Source organism: Pelophylax lessonae, assembly GCF_965119305.1.
Source record: "Pelophylax lessonae genome assembly, chromosome: 2".
Taxonomy (NCBI): Eukaryota; Metazoa; Chordata; class Amphibia; order Anura; family Ranidae; genus Pelophylax; species Pelophylax lessonae.
In genome coordinates this window covers 323,378,658-323,396,591 of record NC_138769.1, presented here as the reverse complement: position 1 = coordinate 323,396,591, position 17,934 = coordinate 323,378,658, and the positions used below count along the sequence as shown (strand labels likewise).

Genomic DNA, 17,934 nt, shown 5'->3' with positions numbered 1-17,934 from the left:
CAAATGCAAATATCGAACTACAGAAGTAGATAAGCCCACCCCCTGTATCTAAGGAGCTGGTGGGTAGGACCAATTCCAGGAAGTCAACAAATAGGCATAATCATTAGTGGCAGGGGAATTTAACCACAAATCCTACACTTTATTAAACCTACAGGGCAACCACGAGAGAGATAGGTGGACTTGTAAAGAGTTATGACTGTATTTATCAAGGATTTCCAACCAGTCAAAATAGGAGCCTCCTTTGTCAAATGGCCAGAGAATCCACTAGTCCAAGCCAGCAAATGTCAGTTTTCAACAGAATGGAGACTGTAGTTAATTGGGTAATAAATTGCGTCATTTCAGACCAAAATGCAGAGATCTGGGGACAAGACCAAAAAATATGATCAAATTCAGCAGTCACTCTCGCATCTCCAGCATTGAGGAGAAGTTCCTGGGTAGATCTTATGGAGCCTCTGTGGTGTCAAATATATTCTATGTAGTATTTCGAATTGGATCAAGCTATCCCTATTGGCAACCAACTTTGAGAAGGGGTATTCCCACATCTTCCCAATGCTCGTCATCCATATTTAGAAAAACTCACCTGCCATTTGGAGCGAAGACTCTCCATGCCAAAATGAACAGAAGGCATGGTGGAGTGTCTTATATATTTCAGAAAGTGATATGGTTAGGAAGTATCCCGCAGCAAGGTTTCAAGATCAGAAGGAATAAGATCCAAGGTAAGGCAGTTGTAGGAATGGCAGAGTTGCATATAGCGAAAGAAGTGGGAATTAGGAAGCCCAAAGGTTATCAAGTGGCAATAAGGATCACTGGACACTAATTTGACCTAGAGATTTGATGCCCTTGTAATCCCAGGCAATCGGATCAGGGAGCAACTGGAACACAGTTAACATTGGATTAAACCAAAGAGGGGTATAAGGGGACCCACTTTGAGTCGGGGCTTTGAGTACAGCTTGCATAGAAAGCGTGAGGCTGAAGGGGGCATGGAGGCCATGATACAGGAGATTCATGAGGGCCTCATAGGATCCCAGATGTGCTGCTTTAAGCATCACGGCTGAATTGGAATCGTCCGAAACTAACCGATTGTGAGAACGTGTAAGGAGAGCAGCAAGGAAGTAAGTATGTAAATCAGGGCCTGCCATCCCCTCTGAGTCCAAGGCCTAGAGAGTCCTCCTACTAAATCTAGGAGGGCTGGATTTCCATAATAATTTAGAAAAAAGGGAATCAAATTGTTTTAAGAATGTCTTAGGGATCCACACTGGGGAGTGCCGTAGAATATGAAGAAAGACAGGGAGAATTTTTATCTTGATTACATTGATTTTGCCAATAAGAGACTAGGGGAAATTATCCCTCACCTTCAGGGTACAGGTAACATTTTGCAAACCTGTGACCCTTCAAATTGCATGTCACATCACGCAGATGTAACGGGGGCTAAAGCTCAATTGAACTTTAAGTATATGTGATCCAGGTGCAGCAAAACATTTTCTTTAGATAACATACATTCCATGCTGTAGAGAAAAAATGCTGCTCTCAGTGTGAAAGCAGAATCCACTCTGCAGAGGTCTGACATGACCCTGCTGAGTCAGACCTGTAGCTTTGCAATCATCAAAGATCATGCTTCCTGTTGATTGTAGCGCTCTATCCTTGACTCAACATAGGAGAAATGCCAGATCCTTCGCAGAGAGGCCACTGCTTTTATGCATAGAGCAAGGGACCTTTTCTACAGCAGGTTGGTCAGAGACAAACCCTTCTACCTAGGATGTAGTTGCTTTTTAGAATAAATGAATTATAAGACTTTGCACACCTTTTGTTTTGATGCACCTTGAATGTATTTAGCTAATTTAAATGAAAAGTTCCCATAGAGTTTAAGGTTTTAATGATTTTGTTTGTGATGTTTCTTTCAGGTGTGATCATTTTACTTTTTTAGATTAAGGGCTCTTTCACACGGGCGTTCCGATCAGATCCGCCTGTCAGTTTTTTAGGCGGATCTAATCGGATCCTCCATGCAGCTCTATGGAGCAGCGGATGTCAGCGGTGACATGTCCGCTGACACCCGCTAGAAACAAATCACCGCTCTGAAAGCAGCCAGCTGAGCCGGATGGGTCCCGAGCAACTGTGGCAGTCCTGCAGGAATGGGTGCTCACCAAGGTCCGTAACCTGAGAAGTCCATGTAAGTAGAAAAGAGAGTGGCACTTCCAGACCCAGGAACTTGGAAACTTGAGTTTTATTTTTCAAATCAAAGGTACAACATCAGACAGGAACACAAGACAAACTGGACAGCAGACGCGTTTCACACCTTGTGCTTATTCATGAATGAATAAGCACAAGGTGTGAAACGCGTCTGCTGTCCAGTTTGTCTTGTGTTCCTGTCTGATGTTGTACCTTTGATTTGAAGAATAAAACTCAAGTTTCCAAGTTCCTGGGTCTGGAAGTGCCACTCTCTTTTCTACTTACATACGCTGACACCCGCTGCCATCCGCATCCGATCCTGTCCGTGAAATCCGGACGGATGGAAACCCTATTTTCCATCCGTCCTGGGGATCGGATGAGAGCAGACAGGCGGTCCGCTCTCATCCGATTCCCCCATAGAGAGCAGCGGGGCTCTGACCCATCCCTCTCCGCACACAGTGCGGAGACAGAGCTGTCATCTGCCGGGTCAGCGGGGATCGACGGATCGATCCCCGCTGATCAGAGCACGGTCAGCAACGGAATGCGGACGGTGTGAAAGGGGCCATAGTTGGTTTTCTTTTATGTGTGAATTTCCTATGAGTCGCCAGTACTGGCTTCCAAACCATAACTATTACCTTGCAAAATAATGTAAAAATCACCTTTAAAAATAAATAAATAATAAGGTACACTTAGAGCTGGTTCACACTACTCCGACTTGTCAGGCGACCAAGTAGCTCCCAATGCTGTGCAATGGAACCCTTCTAATCAGAGAGACTCAAGTCGCTCCGACTTTGAAAAAGGTTCATGCACTATTTTTTGGCGAAGTCGGAGCGACTTGCATTGACTTCTATTATGAGAAGTCGTTTGCAAGCCGCGATGAAGTCAAGCTGCACGGGCGACTTCAAAGTCGCCCAAAGTCGGGGCGACTTTCAGTCGGATTAGTGTGAACCGGCTCTTAGAGTCTAAAGCCCCGTACACACGTACCGAATGTCGGCCGAACGATCGGCCGTCTTTTGTCCGGTGCTGTCCTGTCGGCTGAAAAGTGCTAAAGACTGCACACGAATTTTGTCAGCCAACAACAGCCGACTGCAGAAGTGATGTCATGTGATGGTTAACTTTCCGTGTGTTTTTTCTTCTCTGAGCATGCCCAGTCTTGCTAATCTGCTGTTTGTCGGCCGAATTCTGTACTGACTGGCGAACAATCGGCTGTTCTGGTGACGGCCAACAAATATTTTAAAGTCTGCACGACAGATTCTGTTCGGCCGAAAATGCGCTGTCGGAAGCATCATACTAACAAGCCTACAATCGGCCGATCGGTCGGCGGCCAAATATTTACGGGCGACAATCGGTACGTGTGTACGGGGCTTTATCTTTACATCTGAAATAAAAAGGAAGTGCTGATCAAAACCCTAAACTCCCTAGAGGATTGCACGTTTCCCATCCTTTGCTAGTGAATCGCTATGATGAAGTGGCAGTACTACATTGAAAATAGGAGTCTTCTGTTTTAAGGGACTGTTTGCCAGATTCTTTAGTTATAAAGCTATTGTGCACAGTTTACTGTGTTGCCATGGAGCTCTGTAAACACTTATAAATAATTTTAGATGACACCCCATGTGACAAGGGGAAGTTGATAATGTTACTGACAATTGTCTGCTTCAGCTGATCTATAGCATGACAGAGACCATGTGAATAGAAGCAGGGAAAATCTTTTTTTTTTCTAAAAAGATTAGTATAAGTACATTATTATCTTTACATGTCTGATAAGTAATAGTGATAAGATGATACACCGGTTCAATGAGTTTTCATATCAGATATTTCAGTGCATTGAGTATAACATTTACCTATGCAGGATGTAGTGGTGACCTGACAACTATAAGCCTCTTTTGTGCTAAAGACAAATGCCCACATATGATACCAAATATATGTGCAGAACAGAGACCTGGGGGTGCTACTGAGGAGAGAACAATAGTCTGATGAACTATACAGCTGCAAGAAAAAGTATGTGAACCCTTTGGAATGATATGGATTTCTGCACAAATTGGTCATAAAATGTGATCTGATCATCATCTAAGTCACAGCAATAGACGATCACAGTCTGCTTAAACTAATAAACACACAAAGAATGAAATGTTGCCATGTTTTTATTGAACACACCATGTAAACATTCACAGTGCAGGTGGAAAATGTATGTGAACCCTTGGATTTAATAACTGGTTGAACCTCCTTTGGCAGCAATAACTTCAACCAAACGTTTCCTATAGTTGAAGATCAGACGTGCACAACGGTCAGGAGTAATTCTTGACCATTCCTCTTTACAGAACTGTTTCAGTTCAGCAATATTCTTGGGATGTCTGGTGTGAATCGCTTTCTTGAGGTAATGCCACAGCATCTCAATCGGATTGAGGTCAGGACTCTGACTGGACCACTTCAGAAGGCGTATTTTCTTCTGTTTAAGCCATTCTGTTGTTGAATTACTTCTATGCTTTGGGTCATTGTCCTGTTGCAACAACCATCTTCTGTTGAGCTTCAGCTGGTAGACAGATGGCCTTAAGTTCTCCTGCAAAATGTCTTGATAAACTTGGGAATTCATTTTTCCTTCGATTATAGCAATCCTCCCAGGCCCTGATGCAGCAAAGCAGCCCCAAACTATGATGCCCCCACCACCATACTTCACAGTTGGGATGAAGTTTTGATATTGGTGTGCTGTGCCTCTTTTTCCCCACACATAGTGTTGTGTGTTTCCTCCAAACAACTCAACTTTGGTTTCATCTGTCCACAGAATATTTTGCCAGTACTGCTTTGGAACATCCAGGTGCTCTTGTGCAAACTGTAAATGTGCAGCAATGTTTTGTTTGGACAGCATTGGCTTCCTCTGTGGTATCCTCCAATGAAATCCATTCTTGTTTAGTGTTTTACTTATTGTAGATTCGCTAACAGGGATGTTAGCATTTTCCAGTGACTTTTGTAAGTCTTTAGCTGACACTCTAGGATTCTTCTTCACCTCATTGAGGAGTCTGCGCAGTCATCTTTACAGGACGGCCACTCCTAGGGAGAGTAGCAGCAGTGCTGAACTTTCTCCATTTATAGACAATTTGTCTTACTGTGGACTGATGAACAGCAAGGCTTTTGGAGATACTTTTATAACCCTTTCCAGCTTTATGCAAGTCAACAATTCTTAATCGTAGGTCTTCTGAGAGCTCTTTTGTGCGAGGAATCATTGCTTCTTGTGAAAAGCAAACCCAGAACTGGTGTGTGTGTTTTTTATAGGGCAGGGCAGCTTTAACCAACACCTCCAATCTCATCTCATTGATTGGACTCCAGTTGGCTGACATCTCACTCCAATTAGCTCTTGGAGATGTCATTAGTCTAGGGGTTCACACAGTGGTGGGATTCAGCCGGTTCGCACCGGTTCCATAGAACCGGTTACTAACATTCTGCGAGTTCGCAGAACCAGCTGAATCCCTCTGCGCGTCCGAGCGCAGTACAATTGAATGTCCCGCGCTCGGACCGCGCAGTCGCAGACGTGGCGGCCAAGGAGCGGAGCAGTGCGCCCCCCGACCCGCCCATTCTGTGACAATAGCGAATGAGAATTCGCTATTGTCACACGGATCCTCCTCCTGGCCAATCAGGGAGCGGGTCCTCCCGCTTCCTGATTGGCCGAAAGGCAAACACCGTGCCATTGGACGAGGAGGAGGCGCCGCGGGAGGACTCAGGACTGAAGACTCGGAGATGCGGGGAGCCGGGGACTGAAGAGAAGCTGCGAGAGAAGTAAGTGCGGGGGGATCGCTGGCACTCTGCAATCATTGGGGGCAATGTGTGGCTGGCACTCTGCAATCATTAGGGGCAATGTGTGGCTGGCACTCTGCAATCATTAGGGGCAATGTGTGGCTGGCACTCTGCAATCATTGGGGGCAATGTGTGTCTGGCACTCTGCAATCATTGGGGGCAATGTGTGGCTGGCACTCTGCAATTGGGGGCAATGTGTGTCTGGCACTCTGCAATCATTGGGGGCAATGTGTGGCTGGCACGCTGCAATCATTAGGGGCAATGCTGTGGCTGGCACTCTGCAATCATTGGGGGCAATGCTGTGTTCTGGCACTCTGCAATCATTGGGGGCAATGTGTGGCTGGCACTCTGCAATCATTGGGGGCAATGCTGTGGCTGGCACTCTGCAATTGGGGGCAATGTGTGGCTGGCACTCTGCAATCATTGGGGGCAATGTGTGGCTGGCACTCTGCAATCATTAGGGGCAATGTGTGGCTGGCACTCTACAATCATTGGGGGCAATGCTGTTGCTGGCACTCTGCAATCATTGGGGGCAATGTGTGGCTGGCACTCTGCAATCATTGGGGGCAATGTGTGGCTGGCACTCTGCAATTGGGGGCAATGTGTGGCTGGCACTCTGCAATCATTGGGGGCAATGTGTGGCTGGCACTCTGCAATCATTAGGGGCAATGTGTGGCTGGCACTCTGCAATCATTAGGGGCAATGTGTGGCTGGCACTCTGCAATCATTGGGGTCAATGTGTGGCTGGCACTCTGCAATCATTGGGGGCAATGTGTGGCTGGCACTCTGCAATCATTGGGGGCAATGTGTGGCTGGCACTCTGCAATCATTGGGGGCAATGTGTGGCTGGCACTCTGCAATTGGGGGCAATGTGTGGCTGGCACTCTGCAATCATTAGGGGCAATGTGTGGCTGGCACTCTGCAATCATTGGGGGCAATGCTGTGGCTGGCACTCTGCAATCATTGGGGGCAATGCTGTGTTCTGGCACTCTGCAATCATTGGGGGCAATGTGTGGCTGGCACTCTGCAATCATTGGGAGCAATGCTGTGGCTGGCACTCTGCAATTGGGGGCAATGTGTGGCTGGCACTCTGCAATCATTGGGGGCAATGTGTGGCTGGCACTCTGCAATCATTGGGGGCAATGCATTGAAAGGGGGCATGCTGGTCTCTCTGCTTTGAAAGGGGGGCACGCTGGTCACTGTGCATTGAAAGGGGGTACGCTGGTCTCTGTGCATTTAAAGGGGGCACGCTGGTCATTCTGCTGGGAAAGTCGGAACTGGTTACTAAAATCTTTGAATCCCACCACTGGGTTCACATACTTTTTCCACCTGCACTGTGAATGTTTACATGGTGTGTTCAATAAAAACATGGCAATATTTCATTCTTTGTGTGTTATTAGTTTAAGCCAGGCATGTCCAAAGTCCGGCCCGCGGGCCAAATGCGGCCCCCGGGCTGCTTTAAAACAGCCTCACAGGTAATTTGGAGAAATACATCGGCATCATTCATGACTTTTTTTTCTGCCATCATTAATCATCATCGGTGGGTTCATATAGCGCTTATATGTGGTTAACCCGCATGCTCCGGATTGAGATGAATACATTGTAAAATCTCAGTTAATGTCAGTTGGTCTAAATCAGTTATCAATATATTTGAACACAACATGTATACTTGGTGTTATGTTCTTGTTCATATTTTTTTTTAACTTAAAAGTTGACAGACAACCTTTATTACCAATAATATGTAATGTACTTTACAATGTTCCTGACATATATTTCAGCTTCCTGGATTCTTTTTTTTATCTAGCCTTCAGATATGAAAGGCAGAGCGATTTAACATCCATTTAGATTTGGATAAAAAAGGGGACATGATCTTAGGTGTAATAATGACTAGACCTCCATCCCTGATATACATATAAAAAAAAAGGGGGAATAGGGGGGAGCAATAGGGGGCGTTGGGACTTTAAGTGAGGTCAGTCATAAACTGACCTCACTTAAAGTCCCAACGCCCCCTATTGCTCCCCCCTATTCCCCCTTATTTTTATCCGTTTAGATTTGTCATCCATGTGATGGAAGGAAAAGTATGCCGTTTGCAATAAACTTTGCATAAAATAGTTAGTTTGTATTTAATTTGAATGGTCCAAAAAATGTCAGGTAAAATGGTCAGCCCTCACGCATGTTCACTTCATCAAATCTGGCCCTCTTTGAAAAAAGTTTGGACACCCCTGGTTTAAGCAGACTGTGATTGTCTATTGTTGTGACTTAGATGATGATGATCAGATCACATTTTATGACCAATTTGTGCAGAAATCCATATCATTCCAAAGGGTTCACATACTTTTTCTTGCAGCTGTATATAAAAATATTTTTTTATATCTTTTCATGTGACAACACTGAAGAAATTACACTTTGCTACAATGTAAAGTAGTGAGTGTACAGCTTGTATAACAGTGTAAATTTGCTGTCCCCTCAAAATAACTCAACACACGGCCATTATTGTCTAAACTGCTGGCAACAAAAGTGAGTACACCCCTAAGTTAAAATGTCCAAATTGGGCTCAAAGTGTCAATATTTTGTGTGGTCACTATTTTTTTCCAGCATTGCCCTAACCCTCTTGGGCATGGGGTTCACCAGAACTTCACAGGATGCCACTGGAGTTCTCTTCCACTCCTCCATGACGACATCATGGAGCTGGTGGATGTTAAAGACCTTGCGCTCCTCCACCTTCCATTTGAGGATGCCCTACAGAGTTTTTGTCTGGAGACATGCTTGGCCAGTCCATCACCTTTACCCTCAGCTTCTTTAGTAAGGCAGTGGTCATCTTGGAGGTGTGTTTGGGGTCATTATCATGTTGCAATACTGCCCTGTGACACAGTCTCCGAAGGGAGGGGATCATGCTCTGCTTCAGTATGTCACAGTACATACTGGCATTTATGGTTCCCTCAATAAATTGTAGCTCCCCAGTGCCAGCCGCACGCATGCTGCCCCAGACCATGACACTCCCACCACCCTGCTTGACTGTAGGCAAGACACACTTGTCTTTCTACTCCTCACTTGCCGCCACACACGCTTGACACCATCTGAACCAAATAAGTTTATCTTGGTCTCACAGACCACAGGACATGTTTCCAGTAATCCATGTCCTTAGTCTGCATGTCTTTAGCAAACTGTTTGTGGGCTTTCTTGTGCATCATCTTTAGAAGAGGCTTCCTTCTGGGACGCCAGCCATGCAGACCAATTTGATGCAGTGTGCGGTGTATGGTCTGAGCACTGACAGGCTGACCCCCAACCCCTTTAACCTCTGCAGCAATGCTGGCAGCACTCATATGTCTATTTCCCAAAGACAATCTCTGGATATGACGCTGAGCATGTGCACTCAACTTCTTTGGTCGACCATGGCGAGGCCTGTTCTGAGTGAAACCTGTCCTGTTAAACTGCTCTATGGTCTTGGCCACCGTGCTGCAGCTCAGTTTCAGGGTCTTGGCAATCTTCTTATAGCCTAGGCCATCTTTATGTAGAGCAACGATTCTTTCTTCCAATAGTCAGCTAATTCTTTGCCATGAGATGCCATGTTGAAATTCCAGTGACCAGTATGAGACAGTGAGAGCGATAACACCAAATTTAACACACCTGCTCCCCATTCACACCTTGTAACACTAACGAGTCACATGACACCGGGGAGCAAAAATGTCTAATTGGGCCCAATTTGGACACTTTCTCTTAGGAGTGTACTCACTTTTGTTGCCAGCGGTTTAGACATTAAAAGCTGTGTGTTGAGTTATTTTGAGGGACAGCAAATTTACACTGTTATACAAGCTGTACACTCACTACTTTACATTGTAGCAAAGTGTCATTTCTTCAGTGTTGTCACATGAAAAGATATAATAAAATATTTACAAAAATGTGAGGGGTGTACTCGCTTTTGTGAGATACTGTAAATAGCTCACATCTTTACACTATCACTGCGATACTTAATAAATATGTGCGAAATAACATAATGCAAATCTGACTTTTTTAATGTTAAATCAAAAGTACAATTAGATTAAAAAAAACTAATTGTATTTAACTTTATATACTCAATAAACCCATTCCATAACCTTCACAAATGTTTAAAACCAGTGCAAAGTGCAGCATGTAAGAAATGATAAAGCATCTAAGAAATCCTAAAATGTGTAAGCCAGTTCTTCAAAAAGAAATGTAATGTTGGAGTACCTGATAAACTTTGTACTCCACTTCAAAATCACTCACTTTAACCCTTATAGGGCTCATATATTTACCTTCTTAGCTGGACCTTTGAGCAAAGGAGAAGATCAAATGCCCCTAAATACTCACTTTTCTTAGGAAGTACAATAGACGTTCCACTCTTTTCTCAGGGTTTTCCAGGCAGGAGTTCCAGTTATACAACATCAAAGACAACACGCAGGGGTGTATTTATAAAAAGATTTGCATATGAATTTGCCCAATAAAAGTTCATGTACATTTCTTGTATGCAAATAAATGAATGTGTGAAAAAACAAATGTTATTAGGCTATTTCCTGTGATGGTCAAACGTTTTCCATTGGTTTAAACCAGATAATACCACAATTGGCCACTAGATGGAGCCGAGTATCATAGGAAATTCCTATACTATACATTTGTTTTTTATAAATATACCCCCAAGTGTAATCCTGTTTTTCTGTTATTAAAAAATAATTAGGCAGCAAATTCTCGTAAAATATACACAGCTGTTAAAAAAATCCCAGAGACAAGCGCCACTCAAAACTCCAATGTGACCTATATGATTAAGCACAATTAAGGTAAATCAGGGACTACCAGCCAGAGGCAAATATATTCCATAGGTATACTATTATTATTATTATTATAATACAGGATATACGCTCACTGACCACTTTATTTGGTACATCTTGCTAGTTCCAGGTTGGACCCCTTTTGCCTTCAGAACTGCCTTTAATTCTTCGTGACATGGATTCAACAAGGTGTTGGAAACATTCCTCAGAGATTTTGGTCCATATTGACATGATAGCATCACGCAGTTGCTGCAGATTTGTCGGCTGCACATTCATGATGCGAATTTCCTGTTCCACCACATCCCAAAGGTGCTCTATTGGATTGAGATCTGGTGACAGTGGAAGCCATAGGAGAACGGTGACCTCATTGTCATGTGCAAGAAAGCAGTGGTGAGATGATTTGAGCTTTGTGACATGGTGCATCATCCTGCTGGAAGGGGCCATCAGAAGATGGGTACACTGTAGTCATAAAGGGATGGACATGGTCAGCAACAATACTCAATACTGCCTTTCCATCATCTCAAACCAATCTGCCCATTCTCCTCTGACCGATGACATCAACAATGCATTTTCGTCCACACAACTGCCGCTCACTGGATATTTTATTTTTTTTTGGACCATTCTCTGTAAAACCTAGACATGGTTGTGGGTGAAAATCCCATTAGATCAGCAGGTTTTGAAATACTGTCTGACACCAACAACTATGCCATGTTCAAAGTCACTGAAATTCCCTTTCTTCACTATTCTGATGATCGGTTTGACCTTCAGAAAGTCATCTTTATTACGTCTAGATACCTAAATGCATTGATTTGCTGCCACGTGTTTACATGATTAGCAATTTGTGTTACCAAGCAATTGAACAGGTGTGCCTAATAAAGTGGCTGGTGAGTGTATAGAGCACCAACAGTTTGTGCAGCGCTTTACAACATGAGGGCAGACAGTACAATTACAATACAATTTAATACAATAGGAATCAAAGGGCCCTGCTCATTAGAGCTTACAATCTAAAGCCCGTACACACAAGCTGAAAATCAGGCAGGGCAGTATAAACCGGCCTGAAATTCAGCCAGTGTGAACGGAAGCCAGCCAAACGTCCGGGTTCTGTTGAAGGAGCATGACCAAAATGGGACTGCCAATCAGCATCTGATCAGTGTTCTCAGCCAATGGCGGAGAACGTTGACTGGTGTGTTCTGGCAGGGGGGGGTGCCGGCGTCCCCCTATCAGAACCCAAAAGCTCAACAGGGAGATCGCTGTACTAACATGGGATAGTTAGTATAGCAGCTCCTCAATTCTTCATTTTATTTTCAGCCTGCTGAGTTAAACGAAAAAAAAAAAAAAACTGCTAGTGTGTATGGGGCTTTAGAGACCTTATCATATTTCTCTACCTGGATAAATAATGCAGTGATTACCTGCCAACGACTGGCCTGTTGATTTCTAAATACTCCTTTTATACTATACTTATATATATTGTTATACTTGTCATGTCACTACATGTCACTAAGGTGCGACTTATACTATTTACATACTGCAGGCTTTAAAGGTACTTTTTACGGCAGGTAGGGCAAAATTTAAACTAAGTACAGATAGATAGATTACTGTATAGTGTTGCATGAAATAAACTGTTTTTTTTTTTTGTATGCATAATGGTTTGCTTTAAACATGGTTCATTATATATGCTTAAAATGCAGCCCTAAAGTATAACTAGAAGCAACATTTCTTTTTAGTATTGTAGTTTTGGACAGATTGGAGATGGATTAGAACACAATGGTTTTTATTACTACCTCTGCCCCCGTTAGGGAGATTTACCCTCTCTATTTGTCCTGTTTACCATTAAAAAACAAAAGTGAATGTAAAAGAAAATCCCACATTTTGGGTTGTCTCCAGAACAATAATAGAAGGAAAATCTTCCTATAGGGACACTGGTTCTGGTGTCCTGGGGGCCCCAATGAATTCCCTTAATTTGCAGGGATTTCCCCTCACTCCCTGTTTTGGCTATGGGACAGGAAGTGAAGGGAAAGTCTTCCCAATGGGACACAGTTGGCAAAAATTAACCTGACAGGGGTTATAACTAGTGATCGACCGATATCGTTTTTTTAATGCCGATATCGATATTTTGGGCATCGGATATCGGTATCGGCCGATATCTGCAGATATTTTCAGACATTAAAAAATTATTATTTTTTTTTTTTTTTTAGGTACTCCTTGTGGAGGGATCTGGGGGTCTAAAAGACCCCAAACCCCTCCTCGGCACTGAAAAGCATTCAAAACGCCAAGTTTGGCTGTTTTGAATGCTGTCAGTTTTTTGAATTTGGCGCCGAGTACCCGGAAGTGATGTCATGACATCACTTCCGGGTTTTTTACACGGAGACCGGCGCATGCGCACTTGTGGCAGGGATACCGGCTTTCACGGGGACACATCTTCATGCTACACCGCGTCTTCTCAGCCGCATCGGTTGTCATTACAAGTCAGCCAACCATCGACTATGGACACCTCTAGCTTCAGGCATCACCCCAGGACAAGCACTTTCCCTAAATATCGGCAATATCGGGAACCTTAGGGGCCGATTCCGATATATCAAGGGAAAGTGCATATCGGCCCCCGATATATCAGTGTTGCCGATAATCGGTTGATCTCTAGTTATAACCCCCCCCCCCCCTTTATCCAAAATGAAAAAAAAAAGTTTTGCCTATAGTTCTACTTTAAGGGGAAAAAAGATAATTTGTACTGTGATTTAAAAGAACATAACAACATATATGCTGCTTTTCTTCAGATATACCTTGTTCCTGACCATGGCATATCTCACATTTTTCCACATACGACGATTTGCAAACCCCTTTGTAGATGAACTGGACTTCACTGTGTAAGTATTATGTCAAAAATGGACCTATTATGTTCCACATTATATTTATTTTACTGTGTTGTTTATCTAAATCAATCCGTGTGTGTTTCTTTCAGGACTTTAATGACGCTGACCCAAAAATTAAGCAGGGTGGCTTTTGAATACCATGATGGTAAGCCAACAAGCATTCTTCCTTATTATGGAAAATAAAGCTTGACCAAGAACAGGAACTCTTCACTTCCATGCTAATAATAACAGTGTTCCTGATCACGCTAACACTTGCAGATCTATGCATTGACTTCCTATATGTAATGAATGGTTTTCCTTTGTGGACAAAAGTATGTGAGAAATTATGTAAAGGATGCAAAGGGTGGAGGCTGATCAGCAGCAGTGAGGACATACGTGCACACCCCAGTTACGATTGAGGATATCAGCCTATTTTTAATTAAAGCTGACCAAGCAGGTTCCATTTTTTACCCAACTCCTCCTTCCCCATGCTAAAGCACTGCACTAAAAAAAGGGGAAAAAAACTGTTTAAAAAAAGTTAGTATATACTAACTACTAATATACATACTTTACATCCAGTTTCTGCTCACTGCACCTAGTCAAGGATGACATCACAATCCATCCTTCAGATGATGTATCACGGAAGGTTGAATAGCCCAAATCTTGCAAGAAAGACGTTTGTCTTCTGTGCAGGAGCATCATCTTGCAAGATTTGGACTACTTGTCATTGCTGATTACCTCCTGCTGTTCCAAAGGCTGAAGTAAGGTCGATATAATTGTCAGCTTTTTTTTATGTATGCTGCATTTTGGCATAGTGGAGGGGGCACTGAGTATAGAATGCTGATAATGCTTGTAATGCAAGATCTACTAATATGTCAGGATGCAAAATACTGTAATGCATAGCAACTAATCAAATGAATTTTCATTGTGTTAAAGTGTTACTAAACCCAGGAGCCTGCATTTACTATATCTGGTCTCCCACTGTACACAGAACATGGAAATGGAAATAGTTTAGTAAATATAAACTGCTATCGGAGTCCGGCCAAGCACTGGTTAAAACTTGTAGGAGGAGTTTTTATTCTCCTCTGACTGTCCTATGAGGTTGCACAGGGCTGATTGGCCCTGTGCTGATTACAAGCACACCCCCCCTCCCAAAAAGAAGAAAACTCTGTAACAAAACACACCAAACTGAGCATGTGCAGAGTGTCTCCTAGGGCTCCGTTCTATCAGCAAATGGATTGGGGACAGTAAAAAAAAGAAGAGGATCAGAGAAGACAGGTTCAAACAACTTTTTTACACAATGCAGAGCACTAAAGTGATATTAAATTCTTGGGGGGTTTTTGGTTAAAAATAACAAACATGTTATACTTACCTTCTTTGTGCAGTGGTTTTGCACAGAGCAGCCCAGAGCCTCTTTTCCCCGGGTCCCCAGTTGACACTCCTGGACCATCCCTACTGCAGAGTTCCCCCACAGCAAACAGCTTACTATGGGGCACCTGAGCCAAGCCGCTGCTCTGTGTGTCCATTCAGACACTGAGCCATGGCTTGGCCCCACACCCTCTCTCTCCTCATTGGCTCCCTAACTTTGATTGACAGCAGCGTGAGCCAGTGGTGCCCGCTGCTGCGTCTCAGCCATTGAGAAGGGAGAGTCCCGGACAGCTAAGACTCTCATGCTACATAGCTGGATCGAGATGGGGCTCAGGTAAGTATTAGGGGGGCTGCTGCACACATAGAATACATTAGGATAAAAATCCTTCTGCCTTTAGGACCACTTTAACCACTTAGGTTCCAGAGTGAATATAATAAGCATGCTTTACTGCATATACAGACTGATTTTACTGTTGTGGGTTTAGTAACACTTTAACTTCTGTAAAATGATTTCCTTTGAAAATTGTCACTTAGATACCAGAGACGATGACTTAGCTGTGATGATGTATGAAATATTACATTATATTGGGCTTTTCTTATTGAAGTTGAATTATAAGCCATTATCTCCTTCTGTGCACATTGTTAAGACTAATGTAATGGTACGGTGACACGCACTTTTTTTCACCATCACTGTGCAAATACTACAGTAGGAGAGGGTTTCCCCCAACCCTTGTCAGGTTCTGTTGCAATCCTGTGTAGGATACAGTACAATTGTAATCCTGTTCTACCAGAGCAGCCACTGAGAAATTGCTTTACAAGTATTTATTGTTTTTTTCTGTTGATTAGAAATGTTTCCATACAGTATATCTCAGATATTATATACCGTGTTACAGGTGCTATCCACAATGACCAATCCCTAAGCCCCTCACAGAGACGCCTTGCGATCTGGTATGGTTTTGTCCTCACTTTGTCTTCCTTTACCTTCTTTCCTTGTCATGCCCTTCTTATCTACATGATCAATATTATTGAAATTTTATAGCTTTCTCATGATAAGCACAGAGGAAAAATGTGTATAGGTTTTTAGGGTGAAGCGTTTGTCCCACAGAAAATGGCGTTTTTCTTAGAAAATGTTCAGATTTTGGGCTGAAGGAAGTGTAAACGTTCATATTATCCTAAATGCATATTCAAAATTATGCTGGCACTTGACAGATGTGGCTCCTCTTTAATGTTGAGCAAGGAATAACCTACCCAACCCATTTACTTTTTTTCAAAAGATTGGTCTGATGGTATTGCCTGCCAAGGTCCATGGTTATACATTGGCATAAAAATCAATCCTATTTTTTAAGGATACTTTGACGTGAGAAAGGTAATCTTTCTTGTATTCATACTGTATATTGGTCATTTACAAATTTACCACACTTAACGCCACTTCCTTTGAGAAATACATCTATATTTTGTAATTAAAGCCTTGGAGGGTTGATTTATTGAAGGCAATTAGACTGTTCACTTTGCAAAGGGAATTTTCACTGTGTGAATGTGTCTTAGGCTGGCCATACATTGTACAATTTTCCTTTAAGCCGGCCATAGACGGTAACCACGGGTTGCAGAAATGAAAATCACTCGATTTGCCCCTATCGGCGCAGTCAGTGTTGATGGGGAAATCCCTTGCGCGGAGCCATTGTGTTCTCCCGGCAGAAGGGTGTGGGGGCCATCCCTACCTAGAGAACACAGTGATTATTGCTAACAATAATTGCATTAATAAATCAGACAGGCTGGTTTTACCCAAGTTGATCAATCAATCAACTTGGGTACAATTAGCCTGCCCATGCACAGTTCGAACGTCAGTCGGTCCCTGCTGAACTGGCCAAGATTCAAACTGTCTATGGCCAGCTTTTGATTTACCAAAACCATATATGAGGTCAGACCTTAACACTTTCAATTTGTATGCAGTCAGGTGGACCTTTGCACTACATAGTAAAAGGTAAATCTAAAGGCAATTGAATGTGAAAATTGTGTAATATATGGACAGCCTTAGGTGTTCAGCAGTATAACTCATTTTTGCCAGGTCTGCTCATTTGCTGCCAGCTTTGGGTGGCTGCACAAGAATAAAGATTTGTGTTCATTGTAAAACAGCTGTATAGTGAGTTTACAGATAACAGTTGTAGAAGCTTCAGACCCCGTACACACTGGGGCGACCTGGTCGCCTGACAGGTCGCCGTAGGTCGCCTGCCATAGAGAAGCTGTGGACCTGTTCTAATAGGAGCGACACAAGTCGCTCCGACTTAGAAAAAGGGTCCGGAGCTTCTTTGGGGCGACCCGGAGCGACCTGCATTGACTTCAATGTTATGAAGTCCGTGCCGGCCGCTCCGAGGTCGCGGTGTGAGCTGCGCGCCGCGACCTGTGAGGTCGCCCCGGCAAGTCGGATCGCCCCAGTGTGAACGGGGTCTTACTCTACAGAAAAAAATACAAAATCGGGCAGTCTGGAAATGTTGTGATTCTTCTAAAATGTAAGTGCTACTTGGGCCCAGAGGAAAATCAGAGGCAAAGTCCAAGTTTTAGATGTTCTTGTGCAGTGTGGACCAAACAGCATGTGTGCTAGACATTTAAAGTGTAAATGTAGGTTAATAGCTACGGTATATTCACCGTCCTGATACACAACTATGAACAGTTCTAGCTGCCAAAAAATATGTCATTCTATTTCTAATCCAAAAATTCCTGTCAGACAGCACTGACAGGTTCTGACCTCACTTTTTCTTCACGCTTGGTTAATGATTGCCTAAGCCTGTGATTGGATAGTGGACAAGGATGAATTTATAATTTTGTTACTACTCCTTACACTGATATGTTCATCCTTGTTTCCTCCCTCCTATCAGCCTGCTACCTATGCAAAGTAGTAAAACATGAGAGGCTTAGGCTCAATGCACACTAGCATTTTTAATAAGCTCAAAAAAGCTGGATGAAAAATGCTGATCATAGCTTTTTTT

At 43.3% G+C, this 17,934-nt stretch overlaps 1 protein-coding gene across 1 annotated transcript in view; it reads left to right on the top strand.

Moving 5' to 3' along the window:
* LOC309546213 (lysophospholipid acyltransferase 2-like) overlaps window positions 1–17,934 on the top strand; it is a 65,545-nt gene that overhangs the window by 23,988 nt on the left and 23,623 nt on the right. Inside the window, exons 4-6 of the mRNA XM_082245770.1 lie at window positions 13,508–13,597; window positions 13,693–13,748; window positions 15,844–15,898. Coding sequence (XP_082101896.1) covers window positions 13,508–13,597; window positions 13,693–13,748; window positions 15,844–15,898 — 201 coding nt within the window. The remainder of the gene's footprint in view (window positions 1–13,507; window positions 13,598–13,692; window positions 13,749–15,843; window positions 15,899–17,934) is intronic.